The following is a 19,348-nucleotide window of genomic DNA, read 5'->3' on the forward strand; positions in this document are numbered from 1 at the left end:
ATCCTACTGCTAATCTCCATTCTCCATCTCCATCAGCATCTCGTCTCTATTCTATTCTATTCAAACAGCGAAGGCTATGACCTGAATTCATGACATAAAGTTCACGCAATGATACGAAGTTTGATTTCAAGGCTTATTAGGTTACGGCTACGTTAGATAATAATATTAATTAATGATTTGGTTGTATAGTATTGGAGTAGTAATATCGTATACTAAATAATAACCATTTTACTACCTGCCACTGCCAGCCAAGGAATCAAAGAATCATAACGCATTAATCCAATAGTCCATACTAGTCCCTACACCTAGCTTTACAACCTGCATATGGATGGGCCAAAAAATAAAAACGAATCGAACTACTACAATACCGGATCAACCGATCATCATCTCTAACCATTGTGCCAATAGCTTTCGCAACAGACCCTGGTCCTTTTGTTGTTGTTGTAAAACCTCAGCTGCTTGACACGTCAGCCGGCGGTACCCTGGCACCGGCGCCGGCCTTGCGTCCCCGGCGGCGGCCTCGGGCGCGGGGCCTCATGACGACGGTCTTGGATTCCCCCCAGGCGGAGAAGGACTCCCTCTCCTCGTCCGAGTTGTCGCACTCCGGGAACGGCCCGTCCGCGTACCGCACGGCGTCGTAGCACACCGTGTACGTCATCTGCCGCGCCCTGAAGGCGCGCATGGCCGCGCGCTTCTGCGGCGTCATGACGGCGTAGTCGGCCGTCATGAGGCCGAGGAGGTCGGCCTGGCGGGCGCCGTGGCGGTGCGCGACGCGGAGCACCGGGTCGGCGCGGAAGCCGACGACGGCCAGCTCGGAGAAGTCGGACGCGAACGGCGCGTACTTGTAGTTGACCTTGTACTTGCCCCCGTCCGTGGCCCACGCGGAGCCGTCCCAGATGGTGGCGTACACCGCCATCGGCTTCGCCGGGAAGTCGCCGCCCATGTCCGGGTGCCGGATCACCTCCCGGATCGGCGTGTCGTCGATGTAGAAGCTGCATCGATCATGAATTGAACACCCAGTAAATAATCACTGATCAATGTAGTGAATAGAGAGTTTACTGGTGATTGTGATGCGTACATTATGTGAGTGGGAGCCCATAGGATGGAGTAGCTGTGGGCCTCGAGGGTGGGGTCGAAGGGGAGGAGGTAGCGTTCCTCCCGGCCATGGCTGGTGCTGCCGTTGCCGTAGACGTTGGTCTGCACGCGCCACTGCCCGCCCCACCGGCTGCCAAGGAACTCGAAGTCCAGCTCGTCGTGCGTCTTCTCGTACACGTCCCCATTAGACAGCTGCAGCATCATATCGAAAGGATTGCACAAGCATTATACACTGATGATGTCCATGAGTACAGTCGTAAAGAAGTCGGCAATTCAAAACATCATCGTGTGTTAGTTGGAATCTCTGAAGGTTGCAACCTCGAACAACCACAGAACAGTTGGATATTTTATTCCATCAACCACTGGAACATCATTCACTGCAATCACTGGTGTGGTGTGTAAACAGTAGCAGTAAAACTTTACCAAACAAGGAGGACTATGGATTCAGTAGCATTAACTATTTTTTTTTGGTGCGCCTAATAATCAATCATCAGGGGGGCGTGAATGACTGAAGAGGGAACATTTATTCCCGGGGCCAGCCGGCGCAGCCTTTCTGGGCTGCAAAGTCCAAGCAGCCCATGTGGGACGCCCTGTAGCGTCCTCTGCGGCGCAGGACATGGGCGCAGCAACCGGCCGCAACTCGCTACGGCTCGCCGGCGGTTGCTGCCGAGTCCGTGCTGACACGCCATGTGACCAAGCAAACGGTTCGAAAGCGCGGCGGCGGGGATACATACGCTACGATAGTACAGTAAAAAAGGCCCCTTTGGGCAGGAATGTTCCGGCATGGAATCGAATCCAAAAAAAATGTTGCAGCAACGATTGATTGAGAAGGAACACTCACGTAGAAGGCGACGACGACGCCGGCCGTGTAGTCCTTGGGCAGCTTGATGGACGCGCTGAAGAAGCCGTGGAGGTAGTAGTCCGAAGAGATGAACCCGGAACCTGCGCGGGACGAGCAGCTTATCAGAGACTGTATGGACGGCAAGAACAGAGGATGTTATGGAGAACAGAGGATGTTATGTCTGCGAGAAGATGATGCTCCACGTACCTGACCGGCGGTCGAGCAGGAGGCGGACGCTCCTGTCGTCGGAGGAGCGGACAACGTTGCCGTCGCCGAACAGCGGCGAGAACCGCTCCTCGAAGGCCACGGACGGCACGTCGAAGGCGGAGGCGGAGGCGGCCACGGCACATAAGCACGCCAACGTCGCGGCGGCGAGCAAGACCGTCAGCGAGACCCTCGCCTTCGCCGCCATGGCTGCCCGTACAGCAGAGCTTCTGCGCTGCTCTCAGCCTCTGGCCTCGGTTTCCTCCTTGCCCTCCTCTCTTTCTCTCCCACTTCCTCGCTTGTGCACCGGCAGGCGGCGGCGGCTTTCGATCAGGAGCCAAAACCCCCCACGCGTTTCTTGCCCTGGGCTAAAAGCTAACGATCTTGGCTTGCTTTATACGCGGCGCGGTCTTGCTATATTGGCCGGAGCCCGGAGCCGGGGGAAGGGGGATTAGATACGCGACGCGGCTGCGGGCGTCATGCGCGGACGCAGCGGACGTTGGGAGCCGCCTTTTCCGCCGCACCCACAGCCCATGCTGAGGTGGACACGGTTAGTGCTGCGTGGGCCCCACAGTGGCCCCGGAAGCCCTCCAGGCCTCCTCAACGACTGTGGAATGGGGATGTATAACAGTCAGAGCGGAGCAGCCAACAAAAAAATAGCGAGGAGGAGTACTGTCACTGTGCTGTGCACCGTCTTGGCACGGAAAAGGAGCGGCGGGAACGTGGTAGGTAACGGGCGATTAATAAGCAAGCACCAGCTAAGCTCTGCTGGTGACGGTGCAATGCGTGCATCATCACGCATGGTCCTAAACGCCGGGGGGTTGCCCGTTGCCTTGTCCTGTTTCTTTTGCCACTCAAAAGACAGCAACGCACAGTGCATCACTAACCTTGTTTTCGGGCGCGGCGAAATGGCTGGAGCTGGAGTTTTAATGTTAGCGGGACTATGGGGGATGGCGACGTGCTTGGATTTTGGACGTGGGATTGGATGGGATGGACGCATGCGCGGGCCAGTTTTAAGAGCCATCATTACTCGCGTCTGGTGGAGAGGTTTATCACAGGGAAGGCGACGTACGTACGTAATGTGAGGCTGGCTAGCCGGAGCACAGTTGGGCTGAGAACCCGTCCAGGTATGGTCTGACCGTGTGTACTCTACTATTTATTTGTTCCGTGTCGCGTGGCCACCGGTCGTTAAGTCCTGTCCTGTGGTGTGGCGTCGGATAGCGTGTGTGTGTGTGTGTGTTCGCCACCCACCGTGCCCGCTGCTGCTTTCACCTGCCACCGCCAGTGTGGCGCGTACCACTACATGCATGCATGGTGTCCAACGAGGCACCAGCTGTACAAAAGAACGCAACGTCCTCCTCCTCCTTATTGACCGTTTGTCCGGTTGCGTCCTGCTCGAGTGCTCCTCCGGTTCTCCCGTGGCATCGTGGCATCCAAAGGCGGTAGCTCCTCTTCAGCCTCACGAGCAAACGTGATCAACCTAATACAAGTGCATAACCAATGACAGTGTCATTATAATATTGCTACGTAGTTTATCTCGTAGCTGAGTTACTGTTGCGCATCTGCCAACCAACAGAAAAAGGATCATGCACGCGTCAATGACTATATTAATACTTGGTGGTAGCAGTATAGAGAGTACTCGCACCCATCAGCGTTTTATAGTATTGTACTCGCAGAACAGCGCCGCCAGGACCGAAAGTGGCAAGGCGTAGGCGGTATTCACAAATCATAAAGAATAATATGGCCGCAAAGCCGCACACGACAGTGACTAGTAATGTGCAATGTCCCCAACACGACATGGCAGGCGGCCCCCTTTTTCATGTGCGCCGCCCCCCAAGAACAAGGCACACATGCTCGTGCCTGCGCGCCGCGTCAAAGCTCCCGTGGCTTTTGGAAACAGGCAGCTACAGGCCGCCGCGCGCGCGCTCGCGGACGGACGGGGGGGGGGACGGGGTCTCACGCGGTCACGCTCACCCGCGCCAGCCAGCAGCGGCCACCCACCACACCAGCCAGCCACCCACCTGTTCCCTTGGCCGTTTCGGCACCATCCGCCGCCGGCTGGTGGATGGAGCGGGCAGCGGCTGAAGGCAGGTCGCGCTGTTCGGCCTGTGACTCTGTGAGAGGCCGTGTCGTCCTTGGACGCGCCAGTTGCGTCCGGGTAGGCGTACATGAACCGATGCAGAACGTGAGCTGTGTTGCCTTGTCAACGAGAGCGGCGCGCGCGCGTGCGATTTGTGTTGGGTTTCACGGGCGCGCATAGCTAGGACTAGGGAGCTATAGAAAAGCTGTCTGCGCCACCCAGAACACAGCTCCATTTCGATTAGGAGGATCTCGCACGGGACCGGCCGTCTGGACTCACGTCAGCCACATTCGTGCGTGAACGCCACAATTTGTTGGCGTATATCGATCGATAGCTACCAGCAGGCAAGGTTACGTAGAAACGTTGGCGATTTCTCCTTTCAGTTTCCGTTGCAGACGCAGAGTCTCGGGACTCTGATCGGTGATCTGGTGATCGCCTCTCCAACAATCCACACACTCCTATACCACAGCTAAACTCTGTCCATAGCTAGCAGCTATTAGAAGGCATATGATGGCGAGGTGGTGACCTCCGATCCCAATAATGCTAGTAGGAGTAACAATTCTCGTCAGTCCAAATAATAACGGACCAACGCCTGCGGCCCATTACTGTGTAACAGCCACTTTTCTTCCGCGCTCCGAACTACTACGGAGTATGCTCTGGCCCGTCACAGAGCTTGCACAGAAAGTAGGATAAGCTTATCCGAGCGTCAGAGCCATGCACGGATTGGGGCTGGGCACGCAGAACAAAGACTGATCGGAGTGTCATGCGGAGCCATGCGCCCATGCCAACCCCACCGTGCCGTCCGTGCCCATCCACATCCGTCCTAGAGATAGAGGTGCCGCGCAGGCAGAGAGCTTTGCCAAAGCAGCCTAATCCTCCCGTCAAGGCCTTCGAAAGCTGTCATGTGGTGAAGCTCCTCCCCGGTCCTCGCTGGCAGGGTGGCAGGTGAGAATACCGCGCTGCTCTTCCATACGTACAAGAAATACAGTACTACACATGATTGCTGCCCCTGTCTGTCCTGTGCTCGAAACAGGTCGACAACAGTAAAAGCGTATCTAAAGCAAAGCCATGGCAGGACATAGATACGCCAGCGTGTCAATTGTCAAATACTCCTCGTAGCGAGCACTGCATCTTACGAATATGCTGTAGCTGCGGCATCCTTTGTGGGCTTGTTGCTTGTGGCCCTTTTAGCAGTTTAGCGCTTTGCTTAATCTCGACCGTGCTGGTCCATGCTTAGGCAGAGTCGCAGAGAGCCCGGGTGAACGGGGTGCTCGAGGTCGAGGGGTGCGTGTGCTGGTTTCCACTTGCCAACATCTGTGCCACGTGCGACAGTGCGACGATGCTCTGGACAGCTTGCCATAAAACGCCACGACGTGGATTACACGTAACTGGCCTTATCAGTTACCGCTCCTTGTTCCATCACCATCAGCGACGACGTCCCATCCGCGCGCTAGGCGACGGCACGAATAATGCATACAGGCTGCAGCAGCAGAGCACGCTCAGGTGGCACGGGCGTCGTAATGGCTTTGTTGAGTTCCAAAATTTTTTTGCAAAATGAACACGGTAGCACTTTCGTTTGTATTTGATAAATATTGTCTAATTATATACTAACTAGGCTCAAAAGATTCGTCTCGTCAATTCCGACCAAACTGTGCAATTAGTTTTTATTTTCGTCTATATTTAATACTACATGTATACGTCTAAAGATTCGATGTGACGGGAAATCTGAAAAATTTTGCAAAATTTTCTAGGAAGTAAACAAGGCCATTTGTTTCTGGACCCCAAGTGGGGTGAACCTTAGAAGCAACTCCAACCCACCTACTAAATAAGTCCCTATTCTAAATCTACGGACTTGATTAAAAAAATTAACTCCAACTCAACTTCTACTTGGGCTTTCATTTTTCATGCCCTCCTAAATTATAGTTTCAACCTCTCACATCTAGAACCTCCTATCCTACTTGTTTAGGAGGTGGGTTAGAGTTGGGTCTTAATTTGAGCTCCTACTTTTTTTATCATAGCATGTAAATAAAAATTTAAGAGCTTAATTTAGGGACTTGGGTTGGAGTTGCTCTGAAGCCGGAAACAATAGTGCTTCTGGTATTTGGTTCAGGGAATCGACAAAACAATACTCCCTCCGTCCATTTATCTCAATCATTTAAGCAAAAGTTTTTCTTCCAATTATCTCCATCATCTTGAGGTGATCGGCTGTAATTATGGCCATTCCTTGTATGTATGCACACATCTCCATGCAGGACTTGGGGCCATCTTGACTGCTCCTTTGTTGCATGCAGACATGCACATTAATTAGATTAATTAGACTATAATAATTTAATAAAAAAATGTGAGTCATTTATGCTCCTTGGTCTCTGTGCATAAGGCTTAAATGAAGAATAAATGGACGGAGGGAGTACATCAATTTATTTTTACTCGAAAAAATTGAAGCATTGAAGCGTCACAGCTAGTCAGCTACTTGCATCGGCATCCAACAGCCAACACCTCGTGCCAGTGGCAGTGTGATACTACATCGGGGCACACACACAGGTGATTGGTGTGGTGTGGTGGAGCCGGGAAGCCCTGTGCGCCAACGCCCAACGGGCAACGGCCGAGGGAAAGCTCGAAACAGGGCCCCCGCCGCCCCGGAAATCTTCCGGTCCGAATGTTCGGACCGGAGACGCCGTCCTCCCGCTCAATCATTCCCGCGCGCACGGGGCTGCCAGGTACGTATGTTTTTTTTTAATTTCTTTTCCTTTTTTGTTTTTTCTTTCCTTTTCTTTTCTTCTTCTTTTCTTTCCTTTTATGTTTCATTTATTTTTCCCTCCCCGTTAGTTTTCTTCTCTTTTTTTTTCTTTTTCTTTTTCTTTTTATTTATTTATTTCTTTTTCCTTTTTCTTATTTTATTTTATTTTTCTTTATCTTTTCATTTTCCTTCCTGCCCGTTGTTGTTCCTATTTGTTTTTTCTTGGTATTTTTTCTTTTCTTTATTTTGTTTTTTTTCTTTTTCTTTTTCCCTAATTCATGTTTATAGATTCAATTTATTTTTATTTTTCTTTTATGTTATTTTATATTTTTATCTTTCTTTTATTTTTTCCTCTTTATTTTTTATTCCTTTTTGCGCTTCATTTTTCCCTTTCTTTTTTTTATTTTTTATTTCATTCATCTTTTTATTTTTTTGTTTCTTTTGGCAACACATTAATTTAGTGCTGGTTACAAAGGTGTTTATTAGATTATTTTTGTGGAATACATGCATGCATGTGATTGAAACGCTACAAACGTCTTGATATTGATCCTATGGTGGTTGTTTAATTTTTTTAGTGGACTAATATCATAGGAAGCGAGTGATATTATTTTTTGTTTATGTTTCATTCAATTTTCCATATTATTTTTATTTTATTTTTTATTTACTATCATTAATTAGTTTTATTTATTCTTTTTTATTTCTTTTTTGTCTTTATGTTTTTATAGATTTTTTATTTTTCTACTTTATCTTACTTAATTAATTTTTATATTTACTTTTTTCTTTTCTATATTTCATGAGATGTGATGTAAAATGGTGTTTTTTGCAACGTTTATGTGGTATACAATGCCATGTTTTTTTGATGTTTTTTTATGATGTTTATGTAGTATATGTAATGTTCTATGGTTTTCTATGATGTTCATGTGTTATACATGTAATGTTCTATGATATTTTTTTTGATGTTCATGTGGTATTTTTGTGATGTTCTACGATTTTTTTTGTGATGTTCGTGTAATATATATCTGATAATGCAACATTCTATATTGTATTTGGCGATGTTCTATATTGCATTTGGTGATGTTCGATGGTTCATTTAGTGATGTTCACTTAGTATATATGATGATGTACATAGTGATATTCACGTAATATATATGTGATGTTCTATAGTGTATTTAATGGTGTTCTATATTGTATTTAGTGATGCTCTATGATGTATTTAGTGATGTTCATGTTAATGTTCGATAGTGAATTTAGTGACGTTCATTTAGTATACATGTGATGTTTTTTTGATATATTTAGTGATGTTCAGGTAATATATATATGATGTTCTATAATGTATTTAGTAATGTTCTATGGTGTATTTAGTGATGTTCACTTAGTATACATGTGGTGTTCTATGATGTACTGAGTGATGTTCATGTAATGTATTTGTGATGTTCTATAATATATTTAGTGATGTTCCGTAATGTATTTAGTTATGTTCACTTAACATACATGTGATGTTTGCCTTTTATTTTTTCCATATTCCATTGTATATGGTATACACATGATGAATGAGATACTTTATGATTATCTTTAAGTATTTTCACAACATATTATGTAGTATTCATACAACATGTTATGTAGTATTTATACAACATGTTATGTAGTATTTTCCCATGTTTCATTTGTTATATTATACACATGATGTTCTACTTGTGTAATGTTATTTATTATATAATTCTATATTTTTATTTTATTTATTTATCGGTATTATAATACCAATCATTTAAGTGTGTTTTCATATGGAATATTGTTTTTTCTAAATTTAAAACATTTTTCTGTGAAGGCGGAATATTGTTTTATGAATCTAGAACACCACCTTTATTCAATAATAAAAGAAAATATTCTATCTTTATGAAATACATATTCGTTAATAAAACTTTATCTGAATATATTCATGTTGAGATCTTATTTTGAAGCATTTAGTATAAGGAATCCAATAGTGCAATCTGAATTTAATTTGGATACTTGATTTGCTAACTATAACGAAGATGGAACATCGTCTCTTATGAAGATGGAACATTATTTTTTAATGAAGATGGAACATCGTCGCCATGTTTATAATACCAATACGGTTCTTAGAATATTTTATTATGAAGATAGAACATTATTTTTTAAACCTTAAACATCGTCTCAGCTCAATACAAAAATGTTCTATCTTTATATGATAATTATTCGTTATTAAAATTTTATCTAAATATATCCATGTGAGATCTTGTTTTGAAGGATTTATTACAAGAAATCAAATGGTGTAATCGAAATTTAATTTGGATATTTTGTTTAAGAGTTATGACTTTTTTCATTAAAAGTCATTATGTGCATGCGTCGTAACTAACATGGATATGTTGCTGCACTATCTCCTCGCACTAGCTGCGCATGATAAAGCCACAAGCCAAAATTAATTATTATGGGTGAGAATAAATACGTACCAGCACCGGCCATAGAAAAAGTACATTATTAAAGGTCTAATTTGGAAACAGTCTGAAAACGACGTGCGCTGCAGAGGTAAATGTAATTTTCGGCACTAAAACCATTATCAACTAATTCATTCAATAACAGTTATTTAGAAAATGTATAGCTCGCTCTAAAAAAACAGTTTAGAAAAACAGTCAAAATAATTCGACCAACAAACAGTTAATAAGGTTCATTAAATATATAATGCACGGTGCTATTTGATCTTTTAAAGGAAAAAGAGGAATAGTCGTGGGCGCCAGGCGGGAATTGGGGCGCGGGAGTCTGCCGGACGACGCGTTCCGTCCGAACGGCCGGACCCGACGAGGCCCCCCCGCCGCCCCACGTCGCAGAACCGTCCGTGGGTGGTAATCTGGCCGGGTACACCAGCCGTCCCCTTGGGCGGCCTCACAGCACTGGGCTCACACGTGAGTTTTGTTCTGGGCTTCGGATCGCACCATATGGGCCTCGGCATCAGAAAGACGGGGCCCGTCTGGGATAGAAGAGACAGGAACCTCCTCGTGGATTCCAGAAGCCAGCCACGAGCGACCACCGACGCGGAGGATACTCGTCGTCCAAGTCCAACACGGCGGGCGGGCGGGCGGACGCGTGGGCTGGGCTAACTGCCTAACCTTAACCTCCAAGGCACGCCAAGGCCCGCTTCTCCCACCCGACATAAATATCCCCCCATCCAGGCAAGGCGCAGAGCCTCAGACCAGATTCCGATCAATCACCCATAAGCTCCCCCCAAATCTGTTCCTCGTCTCCCGTCTCGCGGTTTCCTACTTCCCTCGGACGCCTCCGGCAAGTCGCTCGACCGCGCGATTCCGCCCGCTCAAGGTATCAACTCGGTTCACCACTCCAATCTACGTCTGATTTAGATGTTACTTCCATCTATGTCTAATTTAGATGTTACTCCGATGCGATTGGATTATGTTTATGCGGTTTGCACTGCTCTGGAAACTGGAATCTAGGGTTTCGAGTGATTTGATCGATCGCGATCTGTGATTTCGTTGCGCCTTGTGTATGCTTGGAGTGATCTAGGCTTGTATATGCGGCATCGCGATCTGACGCGGTTGCTTTGTAGAGGCTGGGGGTCTAGGCTGTGATTTTAGAATCAAATAAAGCTGTTCCTTACCGTAGATGTTTCCTACATGTTCTGTCCAGTACTCCAGTGCTATATTCACATTGTTTGAGGCTTGAGTTTTGTCGATCAGTGGTCATGAGAAAAATATATCTCATGATTTTAGAGGCACCTATTGGGAAAGGTAGATGGTTCCGTTTTACATGTTTTATAGACCTTGTGGCATGGCTCCTTTGTTCTATGGGTGCTTTATTTTCCTGAATAACAGTAATGCGAGACTGGTCTATGGGTGCTTTGACCAGTAATGCGAGACTAGTTATTTGATCATGGTGCAGTTCCTAGTGATTACGAACAACAATTTGGTAGCTCAGTTCATTCAGCATTGGTTTCTACGATCCTTATCATTTTACTTCTGAATGAATTTATTTATTTAAGATATTACAGTGCAATAAACTGCTGTATAATATCAGTAACAAACTGCTATTACTAGTAAATGCCTAGATTCATAATAATTCATTATTCTACTTGAAAATGATCTTAGGCCTTTTTATGCGGTCCTACGCATCCTTCCACAGGACTTGCTGTTTGTTTGTTTTTTGTAATCCCTCGCTGGGACGCAGAATGGTTCATCTGTGCTAATAATTTTTTTGCATATATAAGTTTATAGTTCTCATTATTCATGTGGCTATGGTAGCCTGTAAAATCTATTGTAATAACATATTAGTCAGCCATACATCTGTTCCAACTTGCTCAATTGCAAATCATATCTCCACTTAAAGCACATGTTTGCAAGCTTTCTGACAAGTTTCTTTGTGTTTGATTGAAACAGATGCAGATCTTTGTTAAGACCCTCACCGGCAAGACCATCACTCTCGAGGTTGAGAGTTCAGACACCATCGACAATGTTAAAGCCAAGATCCAAGACAAGGAGGGCATCCCCCCGGACCAGCAGAGGCTCATCTTTGCTGGCAAGCAGCTAGAGGATGGCCGCACTCTGGCTGACTACAATATCCAGAAGGAGTCTACCCTCCATCTTGTCTTGCGCTTGAGGGGTGGCATGCAGATATTTGTGAAGACTCTTACGGGCAAGACAATCACACTGGAGGTTGAGAGCTCTGACACCATCGACAATGTCAAGGCCAAGATTCAGGATAAGGAGGGCATTCCCCCGGATCAGCAGAGACTCATCTTTGCTGGCAAGCAGCTAGAGGATGGCCGCACCTTGGCTGACTACAATATCCAGAAGGAGTCTACCCTGCACCTTGTCTTGCGCCTGAGGGGTGGCATGCAAATCTTTGTCAAGACATTAACTGGCAAGACAATCACACTGGAGGTTGAGAGTTCTGACACTATCGACAATGTCAAGGCCAAGATTCAGGATAAGGAGGGTATTCCACCGGACCAGCAGAGGCTCATCTTTGCTGGCAAGCAGCTCGAGGATGGCCGCACCCTGGCTGACTATAATATCCAGAAGGAGTCTACCCTGCATCTGGTTTTACGCCTCCGAGGTGGGATGCAGATCTTTGTGAAGACACTTACTGGGAAGACTATCACGCTTGAGGTTGAGAGCTCTGACACAATTGACAACGTCAAGGCGAAGATCCAGGACAAGGAGGGCATCCCACCTGACCAACAGAGGCTCATCTTTGCTGGGAAACAGCTGGAGGATGGGCGCACATTGGCTGATTACAATATCCAGAAGGAATCCACCCTTCATCTTGTCCTGCGTCTTAGAGGAGGGATGCAGATCTTTGTCAAGACCTTGACTGGCAAGACCATCACACTCGAGGTAGAGAGCTCTGACACAATTGACAATGTCAAGGCGAAAATCCAGGACAAGGAGGGGATCCCACCTGACCAGCAGCGGCTCATCTTTGCTGGGAAGCAGCTGGAGGATGGGCGCACCTTAGCTGACTACAACATCCAGAAGGAATCCACTCTTCATCTTGTCCTGCGGCTTAGGGGGGGCATGCAAATCTTTGTCAAGACACTGACTGGCAAGACAATCACGTTGGAAGTGGAGAGCTCTGACACCATTGACAATGTGAAGGCCAAGATCCAGGACAAGGAAGGGATTCCTCCAGATCAGCAGAGGCTCATCTTCGCTGGGAAGCAGCTTGAGGACGGGCGCACCTTGGCAGATTACAACATCCAGAAGGAATCCACTCTTCATCTCGTCCTGCGCCTCCGTGGTGGCCGTGTTAACTGAGGTAGTAGGAATATGTCCTGCTGCGAAGCTATTAAAATTCTATGGTTAGAGACGTATCCAGTTCTATTAAGTGCTTCGTCGTGTAAACTTTCTATATCCAGTTCTACTAAGTGTTTCGTCATGTAAACTTTTCTATATAATCTGTTGGCTATACTTTATATATAGCCTGTTGCGTTCGTACTTAGTTTCTCTTCAGATGTAACTTTGTTTACTTATACTCCTCGGGTGCTCTAGCTTTTGAGTCGATTATTTTGGTTGGTGGTCTTCTGACGAGGGTATGGTACCTTTTGAGTGAGGGATTGCAGCTACTATTGCTGCTATTTTGCCAAATTAGCATATGCATTTGACAGGGGACTGTCTGTTCTTCGCGTTTGTTGACTCGTGCTTATTAGTTAAATTATTTTGTTTGAAAGCAGACATTTTTTAAAAATAAAATAAAATCTGAAGGCAGTTCATTTAACTGATGGGCATTTGTGTTTGTTGATTTAACTGATGGGACTACTAGTAGTAACTTTAGGTGTATATGTTCAAACAGACGTGCAGTGTTCTGGTTTGGAAATGTTTGCTGGAGCCTATCTTTGACATTTTTACCTTTCGCTTGAAAGCAGGACAAACTTGTCATGCGGAAAATGACTAGCTTGAAAACGTACTTATAGTCAGCGAATACCAGCCGGCTCCTGTATATTCTACTGTAGGCATGTAGATGTGTGACCTGGGTGCGAGACTGCGAGGGTCAGCAGCCGATACAGTCCCTTTGGCAACTTGCCCAGGTTGATGTGCTGTGAGCCTGTGAAGCTGTGATAAAATCATAAAATTAGCCTAGCTAACGATACAAGAATGAGCTGTATATACACCCAAAATTCTCGGCTTGGGCACATCGATCCTTGCATCGCCGATCGCGTGCCTGCTGCGGTAGTGCATATCCGTCCAAAGTCCAACCACCCTACATGTCAGGCCCAGCCACACACGGGGAGCCCTGCAATTCATACTGGATCGAGCTTTGCAATTCATGCCACCATCAGTACGCTGTTTTTAAGAGTCGTTATTATTTATTAATGCAGCTTGGCCACCCCTGCCGCGGGAGTTTTGCTTTCCTCTAGTATCAAGCTGCAGGCAAAATAAATAAATAAATAAAAATAAAAATAAAAACTGAGATGTTTGCTTCTTAGATCTCGAGTGCCCTAAAAACTAAATTTTTTTAAAGATTTCTCGTTACATCAAATCTTGTGGTACATATATAAAAAGATAACTAATTATATAGTTTGTCTGTAATTTACGATACGAATCTTTTAAGCCTAATTAGTCTAGTTGAATATTAGTTGCCAAATAAAAATAAAAATACTACAATATAAAAAAAATCACCTCCAAGACTAAACAAGACCTATATAATGTGCCACACTGACAGTCATCTTAGCAGCTTCTTGCTGCGGGTAATAAATTTTCTTGCTCTTGTCAAAAAAAAAAAAGTTCGATCCGAGGCATGCATTTTGTCCCTCTATAGCTGGTAGGACAAGTCAGAGTTTTTTTTTTTTTTTTGGTGCTATAGTCGTTGGACTAGGAACCAACATTCGTGGATCTGGCGTCAGTCTCTTGTTCGATGTCGGCGTAGCGCTTGGGTTTGGCTGGCCAAAATTTCAGCGTAGCCGCTACAATTAGTTAAAGTAGGAGTGCGTGGGTCTTTGCAACTCATCAAGTGCACAACGTGCTACGGCCTTGTTTAGGCCTTGTTTAGATACGAATTTTTTTTTGGATTTTACTAATGTAGCACTTTCGTTGTTTGTGGTAAATATTGTCTAATCATAGACTAACTAGAATCAAAAAATTCGTCTCGCCATTTACAGGCAAACTGTGTAATTAGTTTTTATTTTTATCTATTTAGTGTTTCATGCATGTGCCGCAAGATTCGATGTGACGGAGAATCTTGAAAACTTTTTGATTTTTGGGGTAAACTAAACAAGGCCTTAGTTCCTCCGTATAACCCAAAAATTTTTCAAGATTCTCTGTCACATCGAATCTTTAGACACATGCATAGAGTATTAAATATAGACGGAAACAAAAACTAATTACACAGTTTACCTGCAATTTGCGAGACAAATCTTTTAAACCTAGTTAGTCTATAATTAGATAATATTTGTCACATACAGACAAAATGGTACAGTATCTATTTTAAAAAAAATTGTAACTAAGGCCTTGTTTAGATGCACTCAAAATTCCAAAAGTTTATAAGATTCTCCATCACATTGAATCTTTAGACACATGCATGAAGTATTAAATATAGATAAAAAAATAATTAATTAGACAGTTTATTTGTAAATCGTGAGATGAATCTTTTGAGCTTAGTTAGTCCATGATTGGACAATATCTGTCAAATACAAACAAAAATGCTACCGTTCAAAAAAATTTTGCATCTAAACAAGGCCTAAGGCCGACATCCGCAAGACTGCATCAGCACATGCAGTAAACGTGGGTTGAGGAGTTCTGAAAACCTGCTGCCGGACATCTACGCATATCGATATCTGATGGTGTTGCAGATTTGAAGGGATCCACCCGGAGTCGAGGACCAAACCTGCTGCCGGACATTTACGCTACAGTTTTTATACGGAGTATATGCATACCTTGGTCCGGACTCCTCCGGGCCCAGTCAGAGGCTGAGCGCCAATGGAAATATGGAATCAAGCACGAGGCATGTGCTTAGCAGCACAAGAACAGTATAGACAAACCGGATATCTATCCTACTTAGAGCATCTCCAACCATTATGCATTTGAAGTTATGCATTTTAGGCAAATTGTAAACCCCCAAATGAAAATGGCAAGGCTAAAATCAAGTGATCTCCAACCGTTATGCAAAATACCAAGTCCATCATCTTTTTTTTCCCGGAAATTTTGTTTCGCGGCACTCCTTCCCGCGCGGCCAATCGATCCCGCGCCAAACAGCCCGCCGTCGTCTCCCGTTCACCAATTCCCGCCCCTTGGCTCCAGTACCGATCTCCATCAGGTCCTGTTCCCCATCAGTTTCCGGTCGCCGCCATCAGTCAAGCCGTTGCAGCTCGCAAGCAGCAGAACCCTAGATATCGCATTGATGAAGAAGGCGTACCTGGCCGGCGTTGATGAGGAAGGCGTCGTAGATTCGTCCTATCGCGCGCTGTGTCGTCCTATTGTGCGCTGCTTCGTCCAAACGCGCGCGCGAAGCTGGCGAAGGAGGACGCGCGATGCTTCTCCTATCGCGCGAAGTGGTGGCGGCGCGAAGGGAAACCGCGTGAAGGGAAGAAAAAAGCCTGCGAGGTGGAACCAAGAATCCCGTGATCTCTATTTGCATAGCCGGACTCCTTTGGCATATATGCCAAGTTTCCCCCTCCAAATGCATAGCTATGTAAAATGCAAAGTCCAAATGCATAACAATTGGAGTGTTTTTTTTTAGAGTTTTATGCATTTTGGTAAATGCCAAGTCCATTTGCATAATGGTTGGAGTTGCTCTTACAGCTAAGGCCTTGTTTAGCCCTTGCAATTGCAGCATTTTTATTTATATGTAACAATTATTATCCAATTATGAACACCTTATATAAAATATAATGTCCATAAAAGAATCAAGTCCTAGAATCCGTATGAGTCAAACTTTTTTAAAGTTTGACTAACTTTATAGAAAAGAGTAACAACATCTATAATATGAAATGCACATTATATGAAAATATATTCTCTGATGTATCTTAGGATACTAATTTGATACCATAAATCTTAGCATTTTTTCTAGAAATTTAGTTAAAGTTTAAAAAGTTTGACTTAGGATAACTCTAGAAATTGATTCTTTCATGAATAGTGAGAGTAATTAGTTATTTTTTATCTATATTTAATATTCAATGCATATGCTGCAAGATTGATAGAATTCTTTTTTAAAAAAATTAGGCCCTGTTTAGATGCAGCCAAAAAGCCAAAACTTTTGGAGAAATGAGCACTTTTTGGAAGAATGGATCTAAACAGGGGCTTGTAAAACCTGGCTGTAAAGATTTGGAATTTGGGACATTGGAGCCCCAAAACTGTGTAAACTTGCTTAGGGACCCGTGTCATGTGTCTTGTTGACCAAAAAATTTGGGAAGCATCTAAACACCTACTTGAATGTAAAGTTTACAGCCAAAAGTTTTGGGATGTAAAGATTTGGGATCTAAACAGGCCGTTAGTTGTTGGGAGGAACTATGAGGCGCCTTGCATCTCCCCCCTCTTGGGAACTACGTCCCCGTCCGTCGGTCTGGATCCAGGCTGCATTGCAAGGAATACTCCGATCCACACACCAGGCAGGCACGCATAAGCGCCGCTAGCAGAACCGGCCGAAAACGGCAGGTGAAGTGAGGTTGCTGGTTCCTTTCAGCCGTCGGGCGTCGGCGTCGGGTGCCGGCACATGAAAAACCAACCGCGTGCGGACGCACTGATGTGCAGTCGCGGACTCGCGGCCATCGGACCACTGAAGTGCAGGGTCCACGTCGTGATGTCGTAGCTGCCCGTGCGATGCGAGCGACCTAGACGGCGACGTACAGCGCCGATGCCGCGCAGTCGTCGCCCCGTTGTGTACGACGTCGTCATTATATACGTAGAGACGACGACCGTGAGCGCGGTTCGGTATCACGAAGCCAAACCGAAAGGAACTGAACCGTTTATTCACATGGTGCAAAGCGACGATAATCCTGGGATTATTGGAGACATTGATGGGCAAAGTTCTATATGGTGGACCTACACGCCGATGCAGACGCCGATATCAGGATGGAGGGCAGGACAATCGGTGTTCTATTATTCGGTTTTTTACGAGTACGAGAACTTCGCGCTTAGAAAACCAACACACGATCGGTGTTGTATAGAGTATAAAAAACCGACGACTTTGGTTTTTTTTTTCTCGGTTTGGTGTTCGGTTACTGAATACACCGAACAGAAGTCCAGAAGCCTGACGGCGATACTGATACAGAGTTATAGAGCAGTTTATATCATAGTAAAAATATCAATAGGAACTGTTTCACATGTGAACCTTTATAGGAAATATATAGGAACCCGTTGTAGATGCTTCAGACGTTGCAAAAAATAGGACATCGAATCAACAACATTTCAACATAAGTTCAGTTCAGTAGAATACTAGCAGTAGTTCATAACTTGAAACTTAAAATATTACAAGCCAACGACACTCATTCAAACCGCCGATAGCTGCAAGCTCTCCTCTTAATGAAAAACATGCCTCGTGGCACGGTCGAGAAAACTGATAGCTGCTAGTTCAAGACTCTAGACTAGCCTCTGCTTAGAAATGGTGAGTGCACCAAGTTTTGCAAGAAGCTGTGTACGTTATTTTTCTATTTGATGTGACTCGAAAACCAACGGAGCTTCCGAGAAATGCAAACGACACCGAATTGAAAAACCCACATTTTCTAAAATGTAGATGCAAACGGACACCGAATTGAAAACCAACGGAGCTTCCCAGAAATGTATGTAGATGTGCCAGCCCTACGGAGATATATAGTCTCAACATAACACTGGTTTAGAAAAAATATATAATAATACGTATGTAAGAGAATCTTCGACAAATTAATTATCCTACATCTCCTAAAAATCTATATATGTGATATATCTTGTTATTAGTAGTGTAGTTTTTCTCCCATATCAACAAATTACCAATATAGCATTAAGTTTTGACTTTTCTAGATTCATAGTTTTTGTAATGCACCTAGATATATATTATGTCTAGATACATAATACTTCCTTTTCTTCCAAATTATAAGTCGGTTGGTCATAGTTTTTTGAATGCATTTAGATACATATTATGTCTAGATACATACTACTCATAGTTTTTGAATGCATTTAGATACATATTATGTCTAGATACATACTACTCACTCCCTTCCAAATTATAAGTCGGTTTAATTTTTTTTGGTACATTCATCTTGTCATGCATCTAGACATATTATTATATCTAGATGCATAACAAAATTGATGAACCAAAAAAGTCAAAACGACTTATAATTTGAAACAAGAGAGTAAAAACTATGAACCTAGAAATGCCAAAACGTCAGAGGAGGGGTGATAGGATGAATATTTTATGGAACAACTATACTCCTTTATGTTGCATATCTATTATATTTAACAGAATTACAAGAGCAACGAAAGAGCCCTACCTTCGCCAAGAGGGTCTAGAAATTATGATTTAATCGAAAAAATAATAGTAAGCACAACTCGATGTTATGAAGATCTAACGGTCTGTATTTAACCAAAAATCCATACAAAAAAATATATACATGTTTCATTTTTACCTTTTCATAACCATTTCACTTCCCTTTCAGTGATTTTTGTTCCGTTTTCTTTTGTTTTGCATTTTTCCCCTTTTTTACATACTATCTCCCACTGATTTTTTTTTCTCGTACCTATTCTATCTTCAGCTTCTCCAAAATATTTTATAAACATTAAAATTTATAAGATCTATCTATACCTAATATTAAAGAGAAAAAATTTATTTCCATATATTTTTTCATCTACCTAAGCAAAAGATTTGGTTGCTGATGTATATGGAGTTCATGCATATAAATGTACTCCATCCGTTCCAAATTATAAGTCGCTTTGACTTTTTTTTTTTCTGTATATTC

The 19,348-nt window shown here is 44.2% G+C and overlaps 2 protein-coding genes across 2 annotated transcripts; one reads left to right on the plus strand and one right to left on the minus strand.

Moving 5' to 3' along the window:
* LOC8073179 (probable xyloglucan endotransglucosylase/hydrolase protein 30) lies at positions 211-2,555 on the minus strand. Its single transcript, XM_002454396.2, has 4 exons — positions 2,144-2,555; positions 1,937-2,037; positions 1,079-1,287; positions 211-992 (listed from the first exon to the last, which is right to left on the minus strand). The coding sequence occupies exons 1-4, from the start codon at positions 2,346-2,348 to the stop codon at positions 452-454; spliced, it is 1,056 nt and encodes a 351-aa protein (XP_002454441.1). The 5' UTR covers positions 2,349-2,555; the 3' UTR covers positions 211-451.
* LOC8073180 (polyubiquitin) lies at positions 10,115-12,997 on the plus strand. The gene is made up of 2 exons (XM_002452660.2): positions 10,115-10,287; positions 11,361-12,997. Exon 2 carries the CDS (start codon positions 11,361-11,363, stop codon positions 12,738-12,740), a length of 1,380 nt encoding a protein of 459 aa, XP_002452705.1. The 5' UTR covers positions 10,115-10,287; the 3' UTR covers positions 12,741-12,997.

The sequence above is a fragment of the Sorghum bicolor genome, chromosome 4 (assembly GCF_000003195.3).
Source record: "Sorghum bicolor cultivar BTx623 chromosome 4, Sorghum_bicolor_NCBIv3, whole genome shotgun sequence".
NCBI lineage: Eukaryota > Viridiplantae > Streptophyta > Magnoliopsida > Poales > Poaceae > Sorghum > Sorghum bicolor.

Excerpts from the sequence above, each read along its gene's own strand:
- LOC8073179 (XM_002454396.2), bottom strand. The coding sequence starts at position 2,348 with ATGGCGGCGAAGGCGAGGGTCTCGCTGACGGTCTTGCTCGCCGCCGCG. Across the intron at positions 2,038-2,143 it reads CCTGCTCGACCGCCGGTCAG|GTTCCGGGTTCATCTCTTCG; the intron begins GTACGTGGAGCA and ends CGTCCCGCGCAG. Across the intron at positions 1,288-1,936 it reads GCGTCGTCGTCGCCTTCTAC|CTGTCTAATGGGGACGTGTA; the intron begins GTGAGTGTTCCT and ends ATGATGCTGCAG.
- LOC8073180 (XM_002452660.2), top strand. The coding sequence starts at position 11,361 with ATGCAGATCTTTGTTAAGACCCTCACCGGCAAGACCATCACTCTCGAG.